This window comes from Carcharodon carcharias, chromosome 35 (genome assembly GCF_017639515.1).
Source record: "Carcharodon carcharias isolate sCarCar2 chromosome 35, sCarCar2.pri, whole genome shotgun sequence".
In the NCBI taxonomy this organism is placed as follows: Eukaryota; Metazoa; Chordata; class Chondrichthyes; order Lamniformes; family Lamnidae; genus Carcharodon; species Carcharodon carcharias.
In genome coordinates, this window is record NC_054501.1 from 6,935,906 (window position 1) to 6,961,762 (window position 25,857).

Below are 25,857 nucleotides of genomic sequence, written 5' to 3' on the forward strand. Positions count from 1 at the left end.
CCCTCCCTTCCACCGTGCCCCCACCCCCCCCCGCGTTAAACCGACGCAGGAAGCGAACTCGGCTTTACCTGGCTGCTGTCGCTGGTGGCCGCCACGGTCCTTGTGCTGGTCCCCCTGGCTCCTCTGCCAGCCAGTGCGGAGTCCTTCACTTGCCTGGCAGGTGTGGAAAAGACAAACACAGTCCAAGGTCAGCTTTGGACCAGGGAGAGAGACTCTCACTGCTATTAAAACGTGCCAGCTATCTCAGCACCGACAGCAACCCCCACCGCCACCACCCCCCCAGCACAACTGGCTGACCATTAAGTTTGACGATTTCAATAAATCACTCAGACTGTAGACACCCACCCAGGAGGAGGCCATTCAGCCCATCGTGCCTGTCTAATCTATCCAGTTAATCCCACCCTCCCTCCCCGCTCTCTTCCCGCAAAACCCTGCAACCTTTCCCCCTTCAGTTCCCCCTTTGAGCGTGAATCAGCTTCCTCCGCCCTTTCAGGCAGCGCCTTCCAGATCACAACGACTCGCTGTGCCAAAAAAATTCTCATCTCCCCCTCTGGATCTTTTACCAATTCTCTTCAATCTGTGTCCCCCGCTCTGGTTACCAACCCTCCTGCCACTGGAAGCGGTTTCTCCTTACTTACTCAATCGAAGCCCCTCGTGATTTTGCAAGCCTCGATTAAATCTCCCCCCCACCCCCCTTCACCTTCTCTGCTCTAAGGAGAACAGTCCCAGCCTCTCCAGATGAACTGAAGCCCCCTTGTCCCTGGAACCGTTCTTGTAAATCCCCTCTGCACTCCCTCCAAAGGGCTTACGCCCTTGCTAAGGTGCGGAGCCCAGAGCTGGACATAATACTGAAGCCGTTTTTCAAGGTTTATTAAGCGTCATGTCCTTGCTCTGTCACAGCCTCTTTCTTTCATGGGACGTGGGTGTCGCAGGCAAGACCAGCATTTGCTTTCAGCTGCAAATCCCCTTGAACTGAGTGGCTCGCTAGGGTCAGTTCAGAGTCGACCATGTTGCTGTGGGGTCTGCAGCCACATGTAGGCCAGACCGGGTAAGGACGGCAGATTTCCTTCCTTAAAGGGCATTAGTGAACCAGATGGGGTTTTAAATAAACAATCGGGGATGGTTTCACAGTCACCATGACTGAAACTGGCTTTCTATTCCAGATTTTATTAGTCGAATTTAAATTCCACCAGCTGCCCGTGGTGGGATTGGAACCCATATCCACAGAGAATTAGTCTGGGCCTCTGGATTACTAGTCCAGTGACACAAGCGCTATGGCACCGTCTACATCCACGTGCCACCAGGGCCCTTCCCTGTAAAATTCCCAAACCCGGAAACAAGTCACCAAGGAGGGGGAATAGTGCAAGAAAGGCAGGATTTCACCATGTGCTGGATCACTCGCCCCCAGCGAGCGAGCGAGCACCCCCCCCCCCCCCCCCCCCCCACCAACTGAGCCCGGGCGCAGCACCTACCCTCTCCCGTGTCCTCCGACGCAGACAACCTGTAGGTTGAGCGAACCCCGGCCTCGTGCCGGCCGGCTTCCGGCCCACTGCCCCACCACCATGCCGGCGATCTCCAGCTTCCCTCCCTGATGCGGGATCTGCTGGATACCTGGAGGAGGAAGAGAACGTGGTCACCCAAAAAAGAAAAGAGTTTTTTTAAAAAAAATATATATATTCTTCCACGGGGTTGTGGGCGTTCGCTGGCAGGGCTGGCGTTTGCTGCCCGTCCCTAATTGCCCCTTGAACTGAGTGTCTGGCGCGGGCCATTTCAGAGGGGCAGTTAAGAGTCGACCACATTGCCGTGGACCTGGGGTCACATGTAGGCCAGACCGGGTAAGGACGGCAGATTTCCCTCCCTGAGGGACGTTTGTGAACCAGATGGGTTTTTACGACAATGGATGATAGTTAATGGTCACACAAACACATGGATTAGGAGGAGTAGGCCACTTGGCCCCTCCAGCCTGCTCCACATTTGATAAGATCATGGCTGATCTGATTGTAACCTCCTACCGACCACGATAACCTTTCATCCCCGCCCCCCCCTTGCTTATCAATAATCTATCTACCTCTGCCTTAAAAGTATTCAAAGACTCTGCTTCCACCGCCTTTTTGAGGAAGAGAGTTCCAAAGACTCATGACCCTCTGAGAAAAAAATTTCTCATCTCTGTCTTAAATGGACGACCCCTTATTTTTAAACAGTGACCCCTTAGTTCTAGATTCTCCCACAAGAGGAAACATTCTCTCCACATCCACCCTGTCAAGACCCCCCTCAGGATCTTAAAGGTTTGAATCATGTCGCCTCTTACTCTTCCAAACTCTAGCGTTCCAGATTTATTAATTGAATTCAAATTCCACCAGCGGCCTTGGTGGGATTTGAACCCGGGCCATTAGACTGGGCCTCTGGATCACCAGCCCAGTGACATTACCACCACATCACATCTCCCCCTTTACCCTGGGCGATCCTGACAGCTCAGACCTGACTCCGGCTGTACCACGCAGCTAGAGGCTGTGAGGGAGCTGGGCGGGGTGGGGGGGATTTGGAGGAAAGCAATGGGAAAGGACAGTGGGGCAGGTGTGGAATGGTAATGTAGTTGCCCCCCCACCCTGGAACGATCAGACAGTCTCTCTCACAGAAACATAAGCCCTGCGTCTCACGACAGTGGGGGGGAACCTAAAGAGATGGATGTGACAGCCCGCTGGGATGACTGAATTCAGTTCCAGGCATTGCAGCCCCGGGAAGGATAGATCAGCCATTGAGGGGGTTGAAGCATGCATTCACCAGTGTGACACTGAGGCCAAAGGATTAAATTACAAGGGTAGGTCACACAAGCTAGGTTAGTGTCCCAAACTTAATTAGAAGATTAAGGGGTGATCAAATCAAGGGGTTTAAGATGATTAAAGGATACTAAAGGGTCGATAGAGAGAAACTATTTCCTCTGGTGATAGTGGTGTTGGGGTTGGGGGGTGGAGCCCACAGCAAGCGGGCAGAACCTTAAAACGAGAGCCAGGTCATTCAGAGGTGATGTCAGGAAGCACTTCTACACACAAAGGGGGGGTGGAAGTCAGTGATACAATAGTGCGGTGCTCCCTCAGCACTGACCCTCCGACAGTGCGCGCTCCCTCAGTACTGACCCTCTGACAGCGCGGCGCTCCCTCAGCACTGACCCTCTGACAGTGCGGTGCTCCCTCAGCACTGACCCTCCGACAGTGCGGCTCTCCCTCAGTACTGACCCTCTGACAGCCCGGCGCTCCCTCAGCACTGACCCTCTGACAGTGCGGCGCTCCCTCAGCACTGACCCTCCGACAGTGCGCGCTCCCTCAGCACTGACCCTCCCACAGTGTGGCATTCCTTCAGTAATGACCATCCGACAGTGCGGCGCTCCCTCAGCACTGACCCTCCGACAGCATGGCGCTCCCTCAGCGCTGACCCTCCGACAGCGTGTGCTCCCTCAGCACTGACCCTCTGACAATGCCGCGCATTCTCAGCACTGACCCTCCGACAATGCCGCGCTCCCTCAGCGCTGACCTTCCGACAATGCCACGCTCCCTCAGCGCTGACCCTCCGACAGCGTGGCGCTCCCTCAGCGCTGACCCTCCGACAGTGCGGCGCTCCCTCAGTGCTGACCCTCCGACAGCGCGGCGCTCCCTCAGCACTGACCCTCCGACAGCGTGCGCTCCCTCAGCACTGACCCTCCGACAGTGCGGCGCTCCCTCAGCACTGACCCTCCAACAGTGCGGCGCTCCCTCAGCACTGACCCTCCGACAGTGCGGCGCTCCCTCAGCACTGACCCTCCGACAGTGCGGCGCTCCCTCAGCACTGACCCTCCGACAGCGTGTGCTCCCTCAGTACTGACCCTCCGACAGCACGGCGCTCCCTCAGCACTGACCCTCTGACAGTGCGGCGCTCCCTCAAAACTGACCCTCCGACAGTGCGGCGCTACCTCGGCACTGACCCTCCGACAGTGCGGCGCTCCCTCGGCACTGATCCTCCCACAGTGAGGCACTCCTTCAGTAATGACCCTCCCACAGTGCAGCGCTCCCTCAGCACTGACCCTCCGACAGTGCGGCGCTCCCTCAGCACTGACCCTCCGACAGTGTGGCGCTCCCTCAGCGCTGACCCTCCGACAGAGTGGCGCTCCCTCAGTGCTGACACTCCAACAGCGTGCACTCCGTCAGTACTGACCCTCCGACAGTGCGGCGCTCCCTCAGCACTGACCCTCCGACAGCGCGGCGCTCCCTCAGCACTGACCCTCCGACAGCGCGGCGCTCCACCAGCACTGACCCTCCGACAGCGCGGCGCTCCCTCAGTACTGACCCTCCGACAGCGCGGCGCTCTCTCAGTGCTGACCCTCCGACAGCGTGGCGTTCCCTCAGTGCTGATCCTCCGACAGCACGGCGCTCCCTCAGCACTGACCCTCCGACAGCGCGGCGCTCCCTCAGCACTGACCCTTCGACAGTGCTGCGCTCCCTCAGCACTGACCCTCCGACAGTGTGACGCTCCCTCAGTACTGACCCTCCGACATCGCGGCGCTGACCCTCCGACAGCACGGCGCTCCCTCAGCACTGACCCTTCGACAGCGTGGCGCTCCCTCAGCGCTGACCCTCCAACAGTGCGGCGCTCCCTCAGCGCTGACCCTCCCACAGTGCGGCGCTTCCTCAGCACTGACCCTCCGACAGCGCGGCGCTCCCTCAGCGCTGACCCTCCAACAGCACGGCGCTCCCACAGTACGGCGCTCCCTCAGTGCTGACTCTCCGACAGCGCGGCGCTCCCTCAGCACTGACCCTCCGACAGCACGGCGCTCCCTCAGCACTGACCCTCCGACAGCGTGGCGCTCCCTCAGCGCTGACCCTCCCACAGTGCGGCGCTCCCTCAGCGCTGACCCTCCCACAGTGCGGCGCTTCCTCAGCGCTGACCCTCTGACAGCGCGGCGCTCCCTCAGCGCTGACCCTCCGACAGCGCGGCGCTCCCACAGTACGGCGCTCCCTCAGTGCTGACCCTCCGACAGTGAGGCGTTCCCTTAGTACTGACCCTCCGACAGCGCGGCGCTCCTTCAGCGCTGACCCTCCCACAGTGCGGCGCTCCCTCAGTGCTGACCCTCCGACAGTGAGGCGTTCCCTTAGTACTGACCCTCCGACAGTACTGAAGGAGTGCTGCACTGTCGCTGGGAAGAGACCTGCGTGAGGAGTTTTTGCAATGGGCACTCGAACACACGACCTTCTAACTCAGAGGCAACAGTGAGTTCACCCACTGAGGCCTGAAGTCTTGCAAGTTTCTGCAGGTGGGATTGATGTGTCGTAGAAATGTCCCGGTAGCTTTGCACCACATGGTCCCTCTCGTCACTCACCAGCGAAACTCCTGCCCCTGCCCTGAGGGGGTGGAACTGGCCCGAATGGCCGGCCATACATTGGCATGGGGTAGAACGGCGCCATCATAGGTGGTACAAAAGCCGGTGGCGGCATTGATGGGGGCAGCATGGGCTGGCGGCTAAGATTCAGCCCTTCCAGGATGCTCTGTCTCATCTTCTCCACCTTGGCTACCTGGTCTGCCTGCACGGTGGGTAGAGTGGTGAGCCAGGGACAGAGGGGGTAAAAAGAAACAAAAGATCAGCCTGGAGTATTACAAAGAGTTCAACTTCCCGGCACAAAGACAAGTGTGTGGACAGAAAGAGCAAACAGACACGACTTTTAGCACAATATTAATCACTCTCCCCGGCCGTTGACCAAATCTGAAAGAGGGTTAGAGGACAGGGTGATCACCGCACCAAGGCTAAGCCTCCATTTTAAAGTCAGACATTTTGGCCTTGTGTTTAAAATACCCGCTCAATTCAAAATTTATACTTCAAAAGCAAAGTCTGGGACAATTTGGGAAGTGCAGAACTAGGTTGTTTCGAGCAGCGGTGGCTCAGCCTGCAGTACAGGACTGGGAAATGGGATTCTGAGGCACCACAGCACCACCAGTGGCTGGAGGGTGTAATTACAATGTGACATGTTTACAGAGGAAAATTTCATTGTAAAGAAAGAGAAATACATACAACTTTGGAGCAGGAGTAGGCCACTCTGCCCTTCAAGCCTGCTCTGCCATTCAATAAGATCACAGCTGATCTGCCTACCCCGGATAACCTTTCACCCCCTTGTAAATCAAAAATCTGTCTAGCTCTGCTTTAAAAATACTCAAAGACTCTGCTTCCACTGCCTTTTGAGGAAGAGAGTTCCAAAGACCCATGACCCTCTGAAAATATTTCACTTCATCTCTTGTCTTAAATGAGCGACCCCTTATTTTTACACGGTGACCTCCTCCCCAGCTCTCGATTCTCCCACAAAAGGAAACATTCTCTCCACATCCACCCTGTCAAGACCCCCTCAGGGTCTCAAGGGTTTGAATCAAGTCGCCTCTTACTCTTCTAAACTTCAGTGGATACATGCCCAGCCTGTCCAATCTCTCCTCAGAAGACAACCCGCCCATTCCAGGTATTAGCCTAGTAAACCTCTGAACCGCTTCTGACGCTTTTACATCTTTCCTTAAGTAAGGAGAGCAATACTGTCCACAGTACTCCAGACGTGGTCTCACCAGTGCCCCGTACAACCTGAAGCATAACCTCCTGACTTTTGTATCCAATTCCGCTCGCAATAAGTGATAGCGTTCTATTAGCTTTGCTGATGACCTGCTGTACCTGCATATGGAATCTAGGTTTTTGTCCGCTTTCCCCGTCATAACAGGGAAGTTATTTAAGGCAGGAAGCGCTTGCAGCCTCTTTTTCTAATACGCTGACCACGGTAATCCCATCGCGGGCAACCCTGGTGAAGAGCCGAGCAAAGCAGAAGCGCGTACCTGACCGTCACAGAGGTCAATGAGAGGGGCCTTCTCGCGAGTGGCCCGGACCAGCTTGCTATGCAGGAGCTTCCCGTCAAAGTAAATCCAGGGGCAGCAGTGCTCCCAGGGAATGGGCTGTCCGCACGCATCGTTGGCGAAGAGCGCGGTGTCAACGCCGCTCATGAACAGGGCAGCGAGTTGGATTCCGCGGGCGTCCAGCTTATCGATCTTGATGAGGTAAAATTTGAAAGAAAAAAAAAATGGTGCCGTGGGTTAGAAACACCCATTCAGATCTTTTTTATCCCCCCCCCTCCCACCCTTCCTGCCCAACTCCCCACTCCTGGCTTCTGAAAGCAGATAGGCTCCCTCATTTCTCGGCGTACAGTTCACACAAGCAGAACAGGCTATTCAACCATGGCTGTGTACGATCCTGTCCTGGCCCAATATTGGTTAGACCAACATGAGTACTTAACGCTAACAATTCTGGTCTCTATACTGTTAAGAAATGAGCACAGGGGGATTGGAGATAGTGCAAAACCTATCATGGAAAAGTGAACATATTGAGGCTCTTTTCCCTAGAAACGGAGGTAACATGATATTGTTCATCAAGATTATTATGCAAGGGTTCGAGTAGGGCAAATGGAGAAATGACATTTCCCTCTGGTGGTGGAACAGTCTAAAACGCAGAGCTGCAAATGTAAAAAAAATCCTTAGAATGGGGAATTCAGGAATGAGGAATGTGGAGTTGCTACTCTGTACTGATCCTCCGAAAGTGCGGTGTTCCCTCAGTACTGACCCTCAAACAGTGCTGAACGCCCTCATCACTGACCTTCCAACAGCGTGGCGCTCCCTCAGCACTGACCCTCCGACAGTGCGGCGCTCCCTCAGCACTGACCCTCCAACAGTGCGGTGTTCCCTCAGTACTGACCCTCAAACAGTGCTGAACTCCCTCATCACTGACCTTCCGACAGCGTGGCGCTCCCTCAGCACTGACCCTCCGACAGCGAGGCGCTCCCTCAGCACTGACCCTCCCACAGCGCGGCGCTCCCTCAGCACTGACCCTCCCACAGCGCGGCGCTCCCTCAGTACTACACTTGCGAATGTCGACGTGGATCGTGGGCCCATGTCACCGCAGTTGGACTGGAACTCGCAACCTTCTGACACTATTCACTAAGATCCCCCTTGGCTCTTTCTGGACACGATACAAGTGGGGAATCTGACAATCAATGCCCCCGTAGCCACTCATACCTTCAGTTCCTGCAGCTGGTCTGGTTCGTAGAGTTTCGAGGAGACAGCTTGCGCCAGGAAGGCGTCCAGCTCATATCTGTGCAAGATCCTGCTGCCCGGCCACTGCATCATGTACCTGCAGACGGAGACAGAGCGCCACTTGACTAAGAGGCACACCAGGTCCTAGCGCGGGGCAAGGCCCCAAAATTCAGCACCCCGCCAAGTCAGGAAAGAGTCAGTGTTAGATGGGATTAGCGAATATAAAGCAAGGAGTCACTAACAGGGTATTCTGGAGAAACATGTTTAACCCAGAGAACAGCAAGAACATGGAGTGATTGAAGTGACGATGCATTTAAGGGGAAGCTGGATAAACACAAGTGAGAAAGGATTAGAAGAATTATGGTGATGGGACAAGATGAGGTAGAATTAGAGAACGATTCCACATAGGAACAGGCAATTTTTACCCCTTTTCCAAATCCCTTTCAAAAGTCACTACTGAATCTGCTTCCACCAGCCGTTAAGTCAGTGACTTCCAGATCACAACCTGAAACGTAAAGCGTCTCCGTTCCTTATCTGCCCCTCCAGATCTTTTGTTAATTCTCTTCAATCTGTGCCTTTCTGATTACCGACCTTCCTGTCAGTAGAAACAGTTTCTCCTTACTCAACAGATATAACATTCATGATTTTGAATGCCTTTGTTAAATCTCCCCTTAACCTTCACCGCTGTCAACCATGAGGAGGGCGGTGTAGAACTTCAAAAGGGCATAGATAAGTTGGCAGAATGGTGGCATTCGAGGCGGAGAATTGTGAAGTGATTCATTTTGATAGGAAGAACATGGAGAGACAATGTAAAATAGGGGATACAATTCTAAAGGGGATGCAGGAGCAGAGGGAGCTGGGTGTATGTGCGTCTAAGTCATTAAAGGTGACAGGGCAGGCGGAGAGAGCGGTTAATAAAGCATTCAGTATCCTGGGCTTTATTAATAGGGGCATAGGAGTACAAGAGCAAGGAGGTTCAGTTGAAGTTGTCTAAGACCCTAATTCGGCCGCAGCTGCAGTGTGTCCAGTTCTGGGTGCCGCGCTTTAGGAAGAATGTATAGGCATCAGAGTGAGTGCAGAAAAGATTCACGTGAATGGTTCCAGAGCTGAGGAACTTCAGTTATAAAGATAGGTTGGAGAAGTTGGGACTGTTTTCCTCGGGGAAGAGGCCTAGAGGAGATTTGATCGAGATGTTCAAAATCATAAGGGGTTCTGGACAGGAGTACACAGGGAGAAACTCTTCCCACGTGTGAAAGGATCGAGAACGAGAGGGACACAGATTTAAAGTAATGAGTAAAAGAAGCAATAATGACACAAGGAGAAACTTTTTCACACAGCGAGTGGTTAGGGTCTGGAATGCTCTGAATGAACGAATCAGGGCTGGACTGCAACTCAACTGGAGCAAAGACAGGAACCTGCTGTTGTAAGCAGTAATTAATCACCGGAAACCTCCAACCTCCATTCCTTCAGTGAGCCAAAGTAGAATCATCAGGCCTGTTTCCAACTACCATCTTGAAAGACTCTAGAGTAGTTGTGAATTTCGGACCTTTTGAAAACCTAAGTGAAGCATCAGTGCATGCTACCTCTTGTGTAATCAACTTACCCTATGTCATGTTCTTAGGTGCTGTTGCAGCTATTTGTCGGGTGTTGAGAAATAAATGTTTATTCTTTCTTTTTTCAAACTAATATTTATTCTTTTTTTAAACTAACGAGAAAGTCCATCTTGTATCTGTTCTAGAGAGTCACAGCGCTCAAGGTGTTAAAACATTTCTTCTTTAAAACACATCTGGTTGCTGTTAGGTGGAAAAAAAGGGGAACCATCCCAGCATCTCTCCCTCGTCTGTAACATGGGCTATGGGGGAAAAGGCAGGGGGATGGCACAAAATGAACTGCCCCGTCAGAGGGCCAGCGCAGACATGGCAGGCTGAGCGGCCTCCTTCTGCGCTGTAACTATTCTAAGTTTCTATGAGAGTGTGGTGGAGACAGGTTCAATGGGGCATAAAAGAGGGAGTTGGACCCCTACCTGAAAAGGAAGAGCATGCATGGTTATGGGGAGAAGACAGGGAAATGGAACTAGGTGAGTTGCTCATTTGGAGAGCCGGTGTAGACACGATGGGCCAAATGGCCTCCTCCTGTGCTGTAACTATTCTGTGACGCCAGCCACTTGTCAGGCCACACCTCGAGCACGGCTTAGCTTTTTGGGGCCCACACCCAGCAAATGAACATGACCCTCCTTGAGAGTGTGTTTCACACCAGGCAGCTCGCTTCATTGCAAACAGCTACTCGTGAGATACCAGGGCCTACCAGTCAGTCACAGTCACATCGCTCGGCCGGCACAGTCTCCGGAACCAGAGAGAGGGGCCCGCAGGTGGACACGCCTCAATAAAATTCTGAGCCAACAATTCTGAGCGGTATATGAAGCCCAAAAGCAACCTGAGCTCGTAGGTTTCTTAACCAACAGCTCTGACTGTACAGGCCCCAAAAATCTTCCTTCCTGTCACCACCTGCACCACCGCACCACCCCCCCCACCGGCCCCAAACCCCAGCCAAAGAACAATTAAAGACTGGAAGCACCTTCCAGAAAACTTAAACCTGCATTCCCTCTAGAGGCCCTTAACTAAAAATCTGTTGGACATTTCTAACTAATGCGACCACCAACCGCATTCGTTGTGCACTGCCTGTGAGAATTCCCAAGTGGAGAAAGACAGAAGGAATTATTGGAAGTTTACGGCACAGAAAGAGGCCACTCAGCCCAATCCCACTTTCCAGCATTTGGTCCTGAGCCCTGCAGGTTCCGGCACTGGAGGTGCATGTCCGGACAACTCTTATACGGGTTGAGGGTTTCTGCCTCGACTACCCTTTCAGACAGTGAGCTCCAGACCCACACAACGCTCTTGGTTTAAAAAAAAACATTCCTCATCTTCCCTCTAATCTTTCTACCAATCACTTTAAATCTATGCTCACTAGTCACTAACCTCTCTGCTAAAGTAAATAGGCCCTTCCCATCCACTCTGTCCAGGCTCCTCACAATTTTGTACATCTCAATTAAATCTCCCCTAAGGCTCCTCTGTTCCATGGAGAATAACCACAGCCTATCCAATCATTCCTCATCGCTGCAATTTTCCAGTCCTGGCAAATTCCTCGTAAATCTCCTCTGTACCCTCTCTAATGGAGTGACATCCTTTCTGGAATGAGGTGAGCAGAACTGCACATAGTACTCAAGTTGTGGCCTAACTAGTGTTTCATATAGTTCCAGCACAACCTCCCTGACTCTAATAAAGGAAAGGATTCTTTATCCTTTCTTAGTCCGCTTATCGACCTGTCCTGCTACCTTCAGTGACCCAAATCCATAATCCAGGTTTTGTGCCTAGAATTGGGGACACTCACTCAGGGCACGAGCGTGCACGGACTCAGGGAATCCCCTGGCAATTAACAGGACAGGAATACATGCCTGAGCCTTATCTGCCCTACCTGGTTCACACCAGGCAAGATCAGTAAAAGCTGGGAACCAACACTGGGATCGGTCCCACTAACTTACTGCCAGGGATCAACACTGGGATCTGTCCCGCTAACTTACTGCCAGGGATCAACACTGGGATCGGCCCCACTAACTTACTGCCAGGGATAAACACTGGGGTCAGTCCCACTAACTTACTGCCAGGGATCAACACTGGGATCTGTCCCACTAACTTACTGCCAGGGATCAACACTGGGATCGGCCCCACTAACTTACTGCCAGGGATCAACACTGGGATCGGTCCCACTAACTTTCTGCCAGGGATCAACACTGGGATCGGTCCCACCAACTTACCGCCAGGGATCAACACTGGGATCTGTCCCACTAACTTACCGCCAGGGATCAACACTGGGATCGGCCCCACTAACTTACTGCCAGGGATCAACACTGGGATTGGTCCCACTAACTTTCTGCCAGGGATCAACACTGGGATCGATCCCACTAACTTACTGCCAGGGATCAACACTGGGATCGATCCCACTAACTTACTGCCTGGATCAACACTGGGATCGGTCCCACTAACGTACTGCCTGGATCAACATTGGGATCAGTTCCACTAACTTACTGCCAGGGATCAACACTGGGATCGGTCCCACTAACGTACTGCCAGGGATCAACATGGGGATCGGTCCCATAACTTACTGCCTGGATCAACATTGGGATCGGCCCCACTAACTTACTGCCTGGATCAACACTGGGAGCAGTTCCACTAACGTACTGCCAGGGATCAACATTGGGATCAGTCCCAGTAACCTGACCCCACTGCCCGGGCCCAATACCAGAACACCGCACGCCCCTACCCACCCCCAACCACCCCCCCCTCCCCGTACTGCCGCCACTCCCTGGACACTCACCGTAAGACACAGCAGAGGAGCAGCAGGTGGGTGGGGACGTTGGCCGGGTTCAGCATCCCAGGGGTGTCTGACTTCATGCAGGCAAGGAAGGCCCTCATCCGCCGGTTCTTGTCCTCCACTGCCTTGCCAAGCCACAGCTTCTTCAGGTTGGGACAGGTCCACTCCCTGAAGGTCAGCCCCGTCACCAACTCGGGCGTCTGGGGGGACTTGCCCTTGTAGGCTGACCACTCCTTGATAATGACCGGGGGAACTAACAGAAGAGAGAGAGAGAAAGAAAGAGAGGGAGAGACAAACATAAAGTAGGTGGATACCCTGCAAATAGTGGGAAATGTAAGTCCATACGCATTGACTATTGCTGATAGCCGGATTTTTCGTTTATTCTTTCATGGGACGTGGTTGTCACTGACAAGATCAGCATTTACTGCCCATCCCTAATTGCCCCTTGAACTGAGTGGCTTGCTAGGGCCACTTCAGAGGGGCAGTTAAGAGTAAACCACATTGCTGTGGGGTCTGGAGTCACATGTAGGCCAGGCCGGGTAAGGACAGCAGCTTTCCTTCCCTAAAGGGGATTAGTGAACCAGATGGGGTTTGAACAATAATAGATAGTTCCCAGGTGGTCTTTACTGAGACTCGCTTTACATTCCAGATTCCAGCAATGTGGTTGCCTCTTAATTGCCCTCTGTAATGGCCCATCAGTTCAAGGGCAATTAGGGATGGGCAAAAATGCTGACTTCACGTGCGATGCCTACGCCCCATGGAAGAATAGAGGAGAAATGTTTTATTAATTTAATTTAAATTCCACCAGCTGGCTGTGGTGGGATTCGAGCCCGGGTCCCTAGAGCATTAGCCTGGGCCTCTGGATTACTGGTCCCAGCGACACCACCACTACGCCACTGCCTCCCCACACTCACCCACTACGAGCCCTGGGTGACCAAACCGGCACAGGCGGTGGGGAACCTGCTGAAAGCTCCTTCGGACAGGGCCGACGCTGAAGTGGATCCGAAAGTAAGGCATCTGAAGCAGCCTTGGGTTGAATGTTAACAGAGGGAAGGGAGGAGGCCATTCAGCCCCACGAGCCAGCTCCGTCATTCCGGGGTCAAAGAGACATGGGCTCAGGAGAGGAGGGGATTGGAGATGAGCGAATGCATGCACTTGAAAGCATCACACAGCCAATCGAACGTTTGGGGGGGGGGGGGGGGTGGTGGGGGTGGGCGGGCAGAGGGGGGGTGGATTTTCATTCCCAAAGCACCATTCACTCCTTAGGGCATTCCAAAGCACTTCTCCGCCCAATGCAGTATGCTTTTTGAAGTGTGATCACTGATGTATATTATTATTATTATATTGTAAGTATATTATCTAAATGGTGAGAGATTGCAGAGCTCTGAGACGCAGAGGGATCTGGGTGTCCTAGTGCATGAATCATAAAAGGTTAGTATGCGGGTACAACAAGTCATCAGGAGCAGTAATAAAATGTTATTGTTTATTAAGGGGAATTAAATATAGACGTAGAAAGGTTATGATTCAGTTATACAAGGCACTGGTGAGACTACATCTGGAGTACTGTGTACAGTAACGGTCTCCTTATTTAAGGGAGGATGTAAATGTGCTAGAAGCAGTTCAGAGAAGGCTTATTGGACTGATAACTGGAATGGGAGGGTTGTCTTATGAGGAAAGGTTGGACAGGCTAGGCTTGTGTCCACTGGAGTTTAGAAGAGCAAGAGGTGACTTGACTGAAATATACAAGATCCTGAGGGGTCTTGACAGGGTGGATGTGGAGAAGATGTTTCCTCTTGTGGGAGAATCTAGAACCAGGGGTCACTGTTTACAAAATAAGGGGTTACCCATTTAAGACAGAGATAGGGAGAAATGTTTTCTCAGAGGGTCGTAAGTCTTTGGAACTCTCTTCCTCAAAAGGTAGTGAAAGCAGAGTCTATGGAGCATCCACAACCCTCTGGGGTGAAGAATTTCAAAGATTCACAACCCTTTGAGTGAAGTAATTTCTCCTCATCTCAGTCCTAAATTATTGACCCCTTATCCTGAGACTGTGCCCCCGCGTTTTAGATTCCCTCGACCTGTGGAAACAACCTCTCAGCGCCCACCCTGTCAAACCCCTTCAAGATCTCACATGTTTTAATGAGGTCGCCTCTCAATCTTCTAAATTCCGTGCAACACAGACACAATTTACTCAGCCTCTCTTCGTCGGACAATACCTTCATCTCATCTGCTGCTCAATGCTAACAGTACCTTCCACGGGAATCCTCCTCCTCATGGCCAAACGCTCAGCCCTCCTCTGGGTCTCGGACAGACTGAAGAGCACACCATAGATGTACTGCCTGGCTGACCTGTACAGCAAAGTGGCAGGGGGCAAGTCATTGTTGGCCTCGTCCTCGATACAGACGGGGAGCTTCAACTCGCCCTGGGAGTTTGGGGGGAGGTGGAGGGGGAAATAAAAATCACACAAATGAATTTGCGAAGGAGAAACAGCGTATCCATTCACACCGACAGGAACAATCCCTGAAGCCACTTAATTCTTCCCATGGAAAAGCAAAGTACAGGAATCAAGGGTCACCACAGTCGCACAGCTCAGAGAGATTATGTGTTCAAGCCCCATGATAGGCTTCAGCTCATAATCCCAAGCTGACACTCTGAGGGAGCACCGCGCCACCAGAGGGTTGGTGCTGAGGGAGCGCCGAACTGCCAGAGGGTCGGTGCCGAGGGAGCACCGTACCGCCAAAGGGTCGGTGCCGAGGGAGCACTGCACCGCCAGAGGATCGGTGCCGAGGGAGCACTGCACCGCCAGAGGATCGGTGCCGAGGGAGTGCCGCACCGGAAGGTCAGTGCTGAGGAGCGTCACACCGCCACAGGGTCAGGGCTGAGGGAACGTCACACCGCCACAGGGTCAGTACTGAGGGAGCGTCACACCGCCACAGGGTCAGTGCTGAGGGAGCGTCACACCGCCACAGGGTCAGTGCCGAGGGAGCGTCACACCGCCACAGGGTCAGTGCCGAGGGAGCGTCACACCGCCACAGGGTCAGTGCCGAGGGAGCGTCACACCGCCACAGGGTCAGTGCCGAGGGAGCGTCACACCGCCACAGGGTCAGTGCTGAGGGAGCGTCACACCGGAGGGTCAGTGCTGAGGGAGCGTCACACCGCCACAGGGTCAGTGCTGAGGGAGCGTCACACCGCCACAGGGTCAGTGCTGAGGGAGCGTCACACCACCACAGGGTCAGTGCTGAGGGAGCGTCACACCGCCACAGGGTCAGTGCTGAGGGAGCGCCACACCGGAGGGTCAGTGCTGAGGGAGCGCTGCACTGTCAGAGGGTTGGTGCTGAGGGAGAGCTGACTTTCAGAGGAGATATTAAACAGAGGCCCTTATCTGCCCTCTCAGTTGAGTGTTAAAGATTCCACAACCACTAATCAAAGAAGTGAAGGGTCAGCTCTCCCTGGTCTCCTGGGTCCACCCTCTCTTCAAATTCATCGGCACTTTGTGACCTATTTACCCCTGCCCCCCTCACAGTATTGGTAACAGTCCAGTAAAGAGGCAAACAAGTAGTTGCCTTTCTAACATATTGTGGCTGAGGTCAGTCATTTCAACAGGTCAAGCTCAAGAAGCTCGACACCATCCAGGACAAAGCAGCCCCGCTTGATTGGCATCACATCCACAAACATTCACTCCCTTTACCACCGACGCACAGTGGCAGCAGTGTGTGTACCATCTACAAGATGCACTGCAGCAACTCGCCAAGGCTCCTTAGACAGCACCTTCCAAACCCATGACCTCTACCAAACAGAAGGACAAGGGCAGCAAACATGTGGGAAATTCCTCAATCAAACAACTGAACCTCATTTCACCTTAAACCTCAGCTCAGCTATCAAACTTAAAATCAATAAATGCACCTTTAAAGAAACACACACACATTTTTACAGATTAACTGTGGACTACATGGTATGAGTTTTCTATCCTCCTCAACCACAGTTTACAGTTTATCCTCCAGTTTACGACAAGTGTTAACTATCAGTTGCTACTCGATATTGAGAAGTGTGACAAACAAAGCCAGCCACTTCACGCTGTCTCCCCCGGGTCTGCAGCCAGGAACTTACAAGCATCCGCAAACTCTGAGCCCGTACAGCAACTGAACTCTCAATGACCTCAGAATCAAACTACCAGATGGCACACCATTAGGTAACAATGCAGGCAACACCAGAGGAGATCGACTGATAATAGTTGAGATGCCTTTAAGGGAGGGATTGCTTCATATGTGTGTACGATCATACAGCAAAGGAGACTGCCCATTGAGTCTGTGTCATCTCTTTGAAGAACTATCCAATTAGACTCACTCCTCCCCGGATCCCCACACCCTCTTGCTGCGCAGTTTTCCAGTTCAAACGTCTATCCGAATCCCCTTCTGAAAGTTACTACTGAACCTGCATCCACTGCTCTTTCAGAGAGTACATTCCAGAGCATAACTCTCATTCTCACCGATGGAAACATTTTCTTCTCTCTATCCACATCATTAAAAACCATGATTATCAACGTCACTATTTAGTCTCTCCTTAACCGTCTCTGCTGTAAGAACAATCCTGGTTTCCATGTCTCTTGAGGATTTCTGTGATCGCGGTGTGGACACGCGCTCGTTCTCGGTCAGATTGGCGTTGGCACTTACCATTGTCAGGACTTGATAGATGTAAGGGTACATGAGACCCTTCCTGTGTCTGTGGTCCGCCACACGTAGGACCTCCGGCGCGACGAGGGGCAGTGGCGGGGTGGTGATGTCCATGTGGTTCCTGGTTTGCATGGAGAGCAATGATGGGATGTGTGCAGTGGGGTTGACGGGGGCGGTGGCCACATCTTGTGCCACGGGAGCTGAAGGCTGCCGGCTCCCTGCTCTGGCATCCGATACCCCCTGCACCAAATGAAGAATCGTACAATCTTACAGCATGAAAGGAGGCCATTCTGCCCATTGTGCCTGTGTCAGGCCTTTGACAGAGCTATCCCATTAATCCCATCTTCCTCCACTCTCAGTTCCTTCCCCACAGAGAATATTATTTTTCAAGTACTTATCCATTTCCCCCTTTTAAGCATTCCTATTGAATCTGCTTCCACTGCCCTTTCAGGCAGCCTGTCCCAGGACACAACAACTCACTGTGTCAAAAAATATTCTCATTTTCCCCTCTGTGATTCATTTACCAATTCTCGTCCCTCTGGTTGCTGACCCTCCTGCCAGCAGAAATAGTTTCTTCCTTATGAACTCTATCGAAACCTGTGATTTTGAATGCTTCGATTAAATCTTGCCTTAACCTTCTCTGCTCCAACGAGAACAATTAAAGTTTCCCCAGTCCCTCCATGTAACTGAAGTGCCATATCCCTGCTACCAAAGTGGTAAATCTCCTCTGCACTCTCTTGAGGGTCTTTGTCAATTTGATCCCAAGCCAGCTGATTAAATATGAAACTCGGCACTAATACTTTTCTAGATAATAGGTTTAACTGCAGAATGCAGCACGACCGATGACTGTTCCCTACCTACTAACCCAGAGTTCCACAAGTCTCCCTTTATAAGTACTCTAGGTACTAAATTAAATCCCCTCTGCACCTTCTCGAAGACCTTTGTTAATTCAATCCCAAGTCAGCTGGTTAAATATGCAGCTCGGCACTAATACTTTTCTTGATAATAGGTTCATCTACAGAATGCAGCATTACCTATGATTGCTTCCCACCTACTAACCCACTGCCCCAGCAGTCTCCCTTTATAAGTGCTCAAGATACTAAATTTAACAACATCCTTCACCTTTGTATCTTAACAATGCAATTGACATACCACAGCAGGGGAGACAGTGGTGCAGTGTTAATTTCACTGGACTAGTAATCCAGAGGCCCATGCTAAAGCTCTGGCGACACAGGATCAAATGCCTAAATCTGGAATTGTAAGCTAATCTCAGTGATGGTGACCATGACAACCATCATCGATTGTTGTAAAAACCCGTCTGGTTCTAATGGGAAGGAAATCTGCCTCCCTTACCTGATCTGGCCTACATGTGACTCCAGGCCCACAACAATGTGACTGTCTCTTAGCAGCCCTCTGAAATGGCCTAGCTAGCCACTCAGTTCAAGGGCAGTTAGGGATGGGCAACAAATAATGGCCTTGCAATTGATGCCCACATCCCATGAAAGAATGAATTTCAAAAAATTAACAGCCTTGTCACCCTTCCTCAAGAGTAGTGTATTTCTGTGGGAAACACATTACGTGAGCTTACCATCTCTCTCTCTTCACTCTAGAATGACAGCAGTACCAGAGAGTAGCAGGCGCACAGGAACACCAGCGGCCTTCCAGGATCCCCTCCTAAATGTACACCGTCCCAGCTTTGCACCACAATCCAGCATTTCATCGCCACTCGATCAAAATCCTGGGAATCCTGCACATCACCCCCCCCACCCACCAATGCCATCGTGGGAGCGCAAGGGGTGCAAGGAGGCCTCCACCAACAGCCTTCTCAGGGCAACTAGGGTTGGGCACCTTGCCCACATCCCAGAGAATGAACAGCAAGGGCAAGGACCTGCTATCAGAAGCCTGCACTGGGCTGAGCTGCTTCTTGTGCCTGCCTGACACCTGAGCCTCATCCGTGAGTATCTGTGCAGCCCTGACACAACATCCCATTCTGGCTGGGCGTGACCATTTCAAGCACAAGTCTTCGAGGTAGTGCAGAAGCTGGCTTTTGAGCAGAATCAAGCGATCACATGAAACACCCCCTTAATGATTTTATACCCTCACAGAGACATCGTCACCGACATTATGTGTGGCTCATTTATACTTGCTAGAAGTGACACACATTCATACCCAAGGACCTTGACTCTGCAAACGAAAGGAACCTGCTCAAGCCTTATGCCTCTTCTGAATTACCCGGGAGCTCGGGGAGCCAACAGTTCCCCATTGCTTTCTCCATTGCAACGGCTCGGCCAATCCGAGTCGGCTTACCAACCAATCAGCACCCTTTTCTCCAGGGCTACAAATCGTTGCGATCCTTTGAAATTTGCATTTGTCCTGATGAGCACAAGATGAAAAGATTCGGCAACAAGCCTCTCTTTTCAGCAATGTTCAAGTTCTGTAGCACCAAGCGACAGCTTCTAAATTACTTGCAGTACAGTTGGAAAGGTGGTTTTGCCCCCAGTTGAGATCATCATACCATGACAGGCCTGCCTGCCACTCCACCCATCCTGAGCCCCCTGCTCTCTGGAAGGCAGCAACTCCCTCGCCATTATTAGGTGTCCAGAGCCTTGCCCGGCACTTGCCAAAGTGGGCAGCCCCGACAACACCCGCTATAACAATGGTACAACCTTCAATGGTGACAGAAATACTTACCTCAGGGCCACTCGTCTCTGGACTCTTGCTTGGAGTGGGAGCTGCACCAGCAGCTTCCCAGTTTGCTTTACGTTGAGGGGGCTGCTCAGTGAGATGGCTGAAAAAACAATAGAATCCACCGATTAGACACTATCAGCCAACTCGGATGACAGCCCCACAAATCAACCTCCTACTGGGATCTGGATAAGGGCTGAAACACACGGGTCTCTGTCCTGATCAGCATGCCTTTTCAATATGAATTCTGTACGTCTCAACGTGAGGGATCTGAATGCAAGGACATTGAATTGTATATCGATTAAAGTTCTCACCATACTGCTCCAATACTCCACCTAACCCTGTGCTGAACCTGCCCTGGGAGTGTTTGATGGGGACGGTGTAGAGGGAGCTTTACTCTGTATCTAACCCCATGCTGTACCTGTCCTGGGAGTGTTTGAAGGGGACGGTGTAGAGGGAGCTTTACTCTGTATCTAACCCCGTGCTGTACCTGTCCTGGAAGTGTTTGATGGGGATGGTGTAGAGGGAGCTTTACTCTGTATCTAACCCCGTGCTGAACCTGCCCTGGGAGTGTTTGATGGGGACGGTGTAGAAGGAGCTTTACTCTGTATCTAACCCCGTGCTATACCTGTCCTGGGAGTGTTTGATGGGGACAGTGTAGAGGGAGCTTTACTCTGTATCTAACCCCGTGCTGTACCTGTCCTGGGAGTGTTTGATGAGGACGGTGTAGAGGGAGCTTTACGCTGTATCTAACCCCGTGCTGCACCTGCTCTGGGAATGTCTGATGGGGACAGAATTGAGGGACGTTTACTCTGTATTTAACCCCGTGCTGTACCTACCCTGGGGAGTGTTTGATGGGAACAGTGTAGAGGGAGTATTAAGTTTTATCTAATATTAGAACTGTTAGCCCACTCTTCACCTCTACTGTTATCTCCCTTGGTGCACACGCTCACAGACACACACACTAAATTTAACACAGCATAACAGCTGGGAGAAACAAATTATCATACAGAATTTCCAGCACAGAAACAGGCCATTCAGCCCTTCTGCTCTGTGGTACTTCTGCCCCACACCAGCCTCCTCCCACCCCCCTCTTCATCCCCCTCGATCCCCATATCCTTCTATTCCTTTCTCCCTCATGTGTTTATCCAGCATCCCCCTTAAACACATTGACACTATTCACCTCGACCACTCCTGTGGGAGCGAGTTCCATATTCTCTGGGTAAAGAGGTTTCTCCTGAATTCCCTGATTGGATTTATTAGTGACTGTCTTATATTGATGACCCACGCCCTAGTTCCGGTCTCCCCTCCACAAGTGGAAACATTTTCTCTACATCGACCCTATCGAAACCCCCTTCGTCATTTTGAAGGCCTTGATCAGGTCACCCCCTCAGCCTTCTCTTTTCTAGAGAAAAGGGCCCTGGCCTGTTCAATCTTTCCCAATAGTTATAACCTCTCAGTTCTGGGGGCATCCCTTGAGAATCTTTTTCTGTATCTTCTCCAGTGTCTCTCTATCCTTTTTATAACATGGGAGACCAGAACTGAGCACAGTGCTCCAAGCGTGGTCAAACCAAGGGATATGGAGAGCAGAACTCCACAGTCCTCCAAGCATGGTCTAACCAAGGGATATGGAGACCAGAACTATGCACAGTGCTCCAAGTGTGATCTAACCAAGGGATACGGAGACCAGAACTGTGCACAGTGCTCCAAGTGTGATCTAACCAAGGGATACGGAGACCAGAACTGTGCACAGTGCTCCAAGTGTGATCTAACCAAGGGATACGGAGGCCAGAACTGTGCACAGTGCTTAAAATGTGGTCTGAGGGATATGGAGACCAGAACTGTGCACAGTGCTCCAAGTGTGATCTAACCAAGGGATATGGAGGTCAGAACTGTGCACAGTGCTCCAAGTGTGGTCTAACAAGGGATATGGAGACCAGAACTATGCACAGTGCTCCAAGTGTGATCTAACCAAGGGATACGGAGGCCAGAACTGTGCACAGTGCTTAAAATGTGGTCTGTGGGATATGGAGACCAGAACTGTGCACAGTGCTCCAAGTGTGATCTAACCAAGGGATACGGAGGCCAGAACTGTGCACAGTGCTTAAAATGTGGTCTGTGGGATATGGAGACCAGAACTGTGCACAGTGCTCCAAGTGTGATCTAACCAAGGGATATGGAGGTCAGAACTGTGCACAGTGTTCCAAGTGTGGTCTAACAAGGGATAGGGAGACCAGAACTGTGCACAGTGCTCCAAATGTGGTCTAACAAGGGATATGGAGGTCAGAACTGTGCACAGTGCTTAAAATCTGGTCTGAGGGATATGGAGACCAGAACAGTGCACAATGCTTCAAGCGTGGTGTAACCATAAAAGTTTCACACAATTTCTCTGTTTTTCTGAGGGGATGAAACCCAGTGTTTTCCTGAGGGAACGAAACCCAGTCTTTGATTTGTGTTTTCGGCCTTACTAATCTTTGTTGCTCCATTTAGAAAATAGAGGCACAGCTAACTGAGTTGTTCTGGAGAAGTTATAGATTTTAGTTCAGGTGTCGATCCTGTTTTTTATTACCTTTCCAATGCCAAGAGTCCTCGAGAACCCTGTTTAAAAATAAACAAACAGATAGGATTCGAACCACCCGAAGACCTACTTGGCCGCGATGCCGCCGTTCTGTTCCTCCACGTCTGAGGAAGAGGAGGGTGAAGAATCAGGAAGGGGCGACGGCGATTCTTTTGCGGGAACGTGGTTGGAGATCCTGGCGGGTGCCGGTGGGCCGTAGGAGCCAGCCCACTCGCCGAACGGCTTGCCGGGCCGCTGGAGGGGGCCATCGTGCCTGGCTGTCCCGGGGTCGAAGGGGGGCCCGTGCATCAGGTGAGCCTGGGAGGGGGGGAAGGCGACGGCAGGGCCTGGTCCTGGCGGGAAGGGCTGGTACGGCAGTTTCTGCATCATCGGCGGAGGTGGGAACTAGATGGTTGTTGGGGGGGTGGTGGTGGTGGGGGGGGGGGAGAAAAGGGGAGAGTGGAGTTAGTCCGTGCACAAACTCTCAAACGCCCCACTGTGAACATACAACTCAGCCCCACGCCACTATTACACCAAATGAACCAATCTATTAGCCATGGGCATTGCTCATGCAGCTTTCAATTCTCTCAACTGCCCTCCTTTCCACCCCCCCTGCCCCCATTCAATAAAAGTCCGGAATTCAAAATCTAATGATCATGAAACCGTTGTCAATTGTCTTAAAAGCCCATCTGGTTCACTAATCCCGTTTAGGGAGGGAAATCTGCCGTCCTTACCCGGTCTGGCCTATATGTGACTCCAGACCCACAGCAACGTGGGTGACTCTTAAATGACCCCTCTGAACACGGGCAATTAGGGGTGGCCTAGACAGCGACGCTCACATCCCAAGATCGAATTTAAAAAAGGGATAGAGAGGGATAGGCAGAGAGAGAGAGAGAGAGAGAGGAAGGGATAGGCAAAGAGAGAGAGGGAAAGGCAGAGTTAGAGAGGGACGAATAGGCAGAGGTAAAGAGGGAGGGAGAAAGGGGGATAGGCAGAGATGGATAGAGAGAGAGAGATAGAGAGGGAGGAATAGGCAGAGAGAGAGAGTGGGGGGGATAGGGAGAGAGAGGTAGAGAGGGAGGAATAGGCAGAGATAGAGAGGGGGATAGGCAGAGATAGTATCCCACAGAGAGTAGCTCACCGCCTGACCCCCCAAAGCCTGTCCTCAATCTATTAGTTACAAGTCAGGAGTGTGATGGGATACTCCCTGCTTGCCTGGATGAGTGCAGCGCCCACAACACTCAAGAAGCTCAACATCATTCAGGACAAAGCAGCCCCTCTTGATCGGCACCCCATCCACAAACATTCACTCCCTCCACCATCGACGCACAGGGGCAGCAGTGTGTGTACCATCTACAAGATGCACTGCAGCAACTCGTCAAGGCTCCTTCAACAGCACCTTCCAAACCCACGACCTCTACCATCCAGAAGGACAAGGGCAGCAGACACATGAGAACACGACCGCCTGGAAGTTCCCCTCCGACCCAATGAAAAAAAGGTCACACCCCCACCAATGCAATTACCGCCTCCTCTCCAGTCCCAGTGACCAGTTCGATTTCAATTTGTTTGCACTGAAATTCATTTTGGGTACATTTCTTGTTCATTTTAAAACAAAATACTAGTAAAGAATTAGAAAAAAGAAGAGAATTTACCAGATCATAAAAGGCCACTCCCTCCCAATCGAGCGACAACCCCTCCCCTCTCCCACATTCCAGTTACCCCCACTCTCCATCTAGAGAGCTCACTCCCACTTTTCCAATTCCCCTGCCCATAGGAGGAGGAGTTAGGCCATTTGGTCCCTCAAGCCTGCTCCGCCATTCAGCAAGATCATGTACACTTCAATGAGATCGGCTCTCGTTCTTCTCAACTCTAGAGAATAGAGGCCCCGGTCTCCTCATTAGACAATCCCGCCACCCCCGGGATTAGTCTGGCAAACCTCCGCTGCACTCCCTCTATGGCGAGTACATCTTTCTTTAGGTAAGGAGACCAAAAGTGCACTCAATACTCCAGGGTGCGTTCTCGCCAAGCCTCCATACAGTTGCGGCAAGACATCTTTCCGCCTGCACTCAAATCACAGAATTGTCATGGTGCAGGAGGAGGCCATTCAGCCCATCGTGCCTGCGCCAGCTCTCCGAATGAGCACGATGACCCGGTGCCATTCTCCTGCCTTTACCCCGTAACCCTGCACATTCTTGCCACCATCTTGCAGTGAAGACCCCTCTCCCAATCCCAGTGAGGCTCCTCGTCCTTCCCCCCGCCATTACCTCCCAGGACATTTTGCTCTTGAGCACACAACGAAGACCTACCATTGGTTTGGGCTGAGGAATTCCTTGCATGTGAGAGGCCGGGAAAGGGGGCATTCCGAACTGCCCGGGGCCCAAACCTAAAACAAGAAGTTAAAACGTTACACCCCGCAGCCTCTCTTTAATGTCGCCCGCTGTCGCGCACCACCCCCCTCCCTCCACCCCCAACACCCGTGACCCCTCCATCTGCCGCGACGCAACCAAACAAGACAGGGCACGCATGAGCGCGTGATGCAAATCAGTCTGCAACAGAACGTGGTCACTCAGCCCCTGCGCTCTACTCAGACCTGGAAGCCCACCTCCCTGCCCCCAATCCATTGAACTCTCAATGCATCAGTGCAGGCTGTAGAGAGATTCCAGTTCTTGTTCTCACCAAAGCATTAAAACAAGACTTTTTTTAATTCTGAGTGTTATAGAGACGGAGAGCCTGCCAATACCAAACCATCTGAAAAGGGATCAAACATGTTGCAAGCCATCGCCCTACGTGAAGGGCTGTGGCAGCCACGTTGAGATATCGGGGCCAAAAATTCCATCAGGGATTTCGGGTTTAAGAAGCATCTTAAAGGAGGAGAGGGGCGGAGAGGTTTAGGGAGGGAATTTATAGACCCGGGCAGCTGAAGGCACAGTCACCAATAGTGAAGCGATGGGAATCGGGGGATGCTGAGGAGGCCAAACTTGGAGGAGCGCTGGGATCTCGGAGGGTGGTGAGAGGTTACAGAGATAGAGAGGGTCGTAGGGGCTGGAGGAGGTTACAGAGATAGGGAGGGGTGTAGGCGCTGGAGGAGGTTACAGAGATAGGGAGGGGTGTAGGAGCTGGAGGAGGTTACAGAGATAGGGAGGGGTGTAGGAGCTGGAGGAGGTTACAGAGATTGGGAGGGTTGTAGGGGCTGGAGGAGGTTACAGAGATAGGGAGGGGTGTAGGAGCTGGAGGAGGTTACAGAGATTGGGAGGGTTGTAGGGGCTGGAGGAGGTTACAGAGATAGGGAGGGGTGTAGGAGCTGGAGGAGGTTACAGAGATTGGGAGGGTTGTAGGGGCTGGAGGAGGTTACAGAGATAGGGAGGGCTGTAGGGGCTGGAGGAGGTTACAGAGATAGGGAGGGTCGTAGGGGCTGGAGGAGGTTACAGAGATAGGGAGGGGTGTAGGAGCTGGAGGAGGTTACAGAGATAGGGAGGGTCGTAGGGGCTGGAGGAGGTTACA

The 25,857-nt window shown here is 52.1% G+C and overlaps 1 protein-coding gene across 2 annotated transcripts in view; it reads right to left on the reverse strand.

The window, feature by feature from the left end:
• fam120c (family with sequence similarity 120C) overlaps positions 1–25,857 on the reverse strand; it is a 72,034-nt gene that overhangs the window by 521 nt on the left and 45,656 nt on the right. For both annotated transcript variants that reach the window (XM_041179582.1, XM_041179581.1), the window contains exons 6-16: positions 24,663–24,739; positions 22,448–22,761; positions 19,806–19,902; positions 17,115–17,354; positions 14,695–14,866; positions 12,451–12,700; positions 8,062–8,176; positions 6,832–7,041; positions 5,348–5,549; positions 1,473–1,611; positions 69–153 (exon numbers count right to left, since the gene is read on the reverse strand). In XM_041179582.1, coding sequence (XP_041035516.1) covers positions 69–153; positions 1,473–1,611; positions 5,348–5,549; positions 6,832–7,041; positions 8,062–8,176; positions 12,451–12,700; positions 14,695–14,866; positions 17,115–17,354; positions 19,806–19,902; positions 22,448–22,761; positions 24,663–24,739 — 1,901 coding nt within the window. The remainder of the gene's footprint in view (positions 1–68; positions 154–1,472; positions 1,612–5,347; positions 5,550–6,831; positions 7,042–8,061; positions 8,177–12,450; positions 12,701–14,694; positions 14,867–17,114; positions 17,355–19,805; positions 19,903–22,447; positions 22,762–24,662; positions 24,740–25,857) is intronic.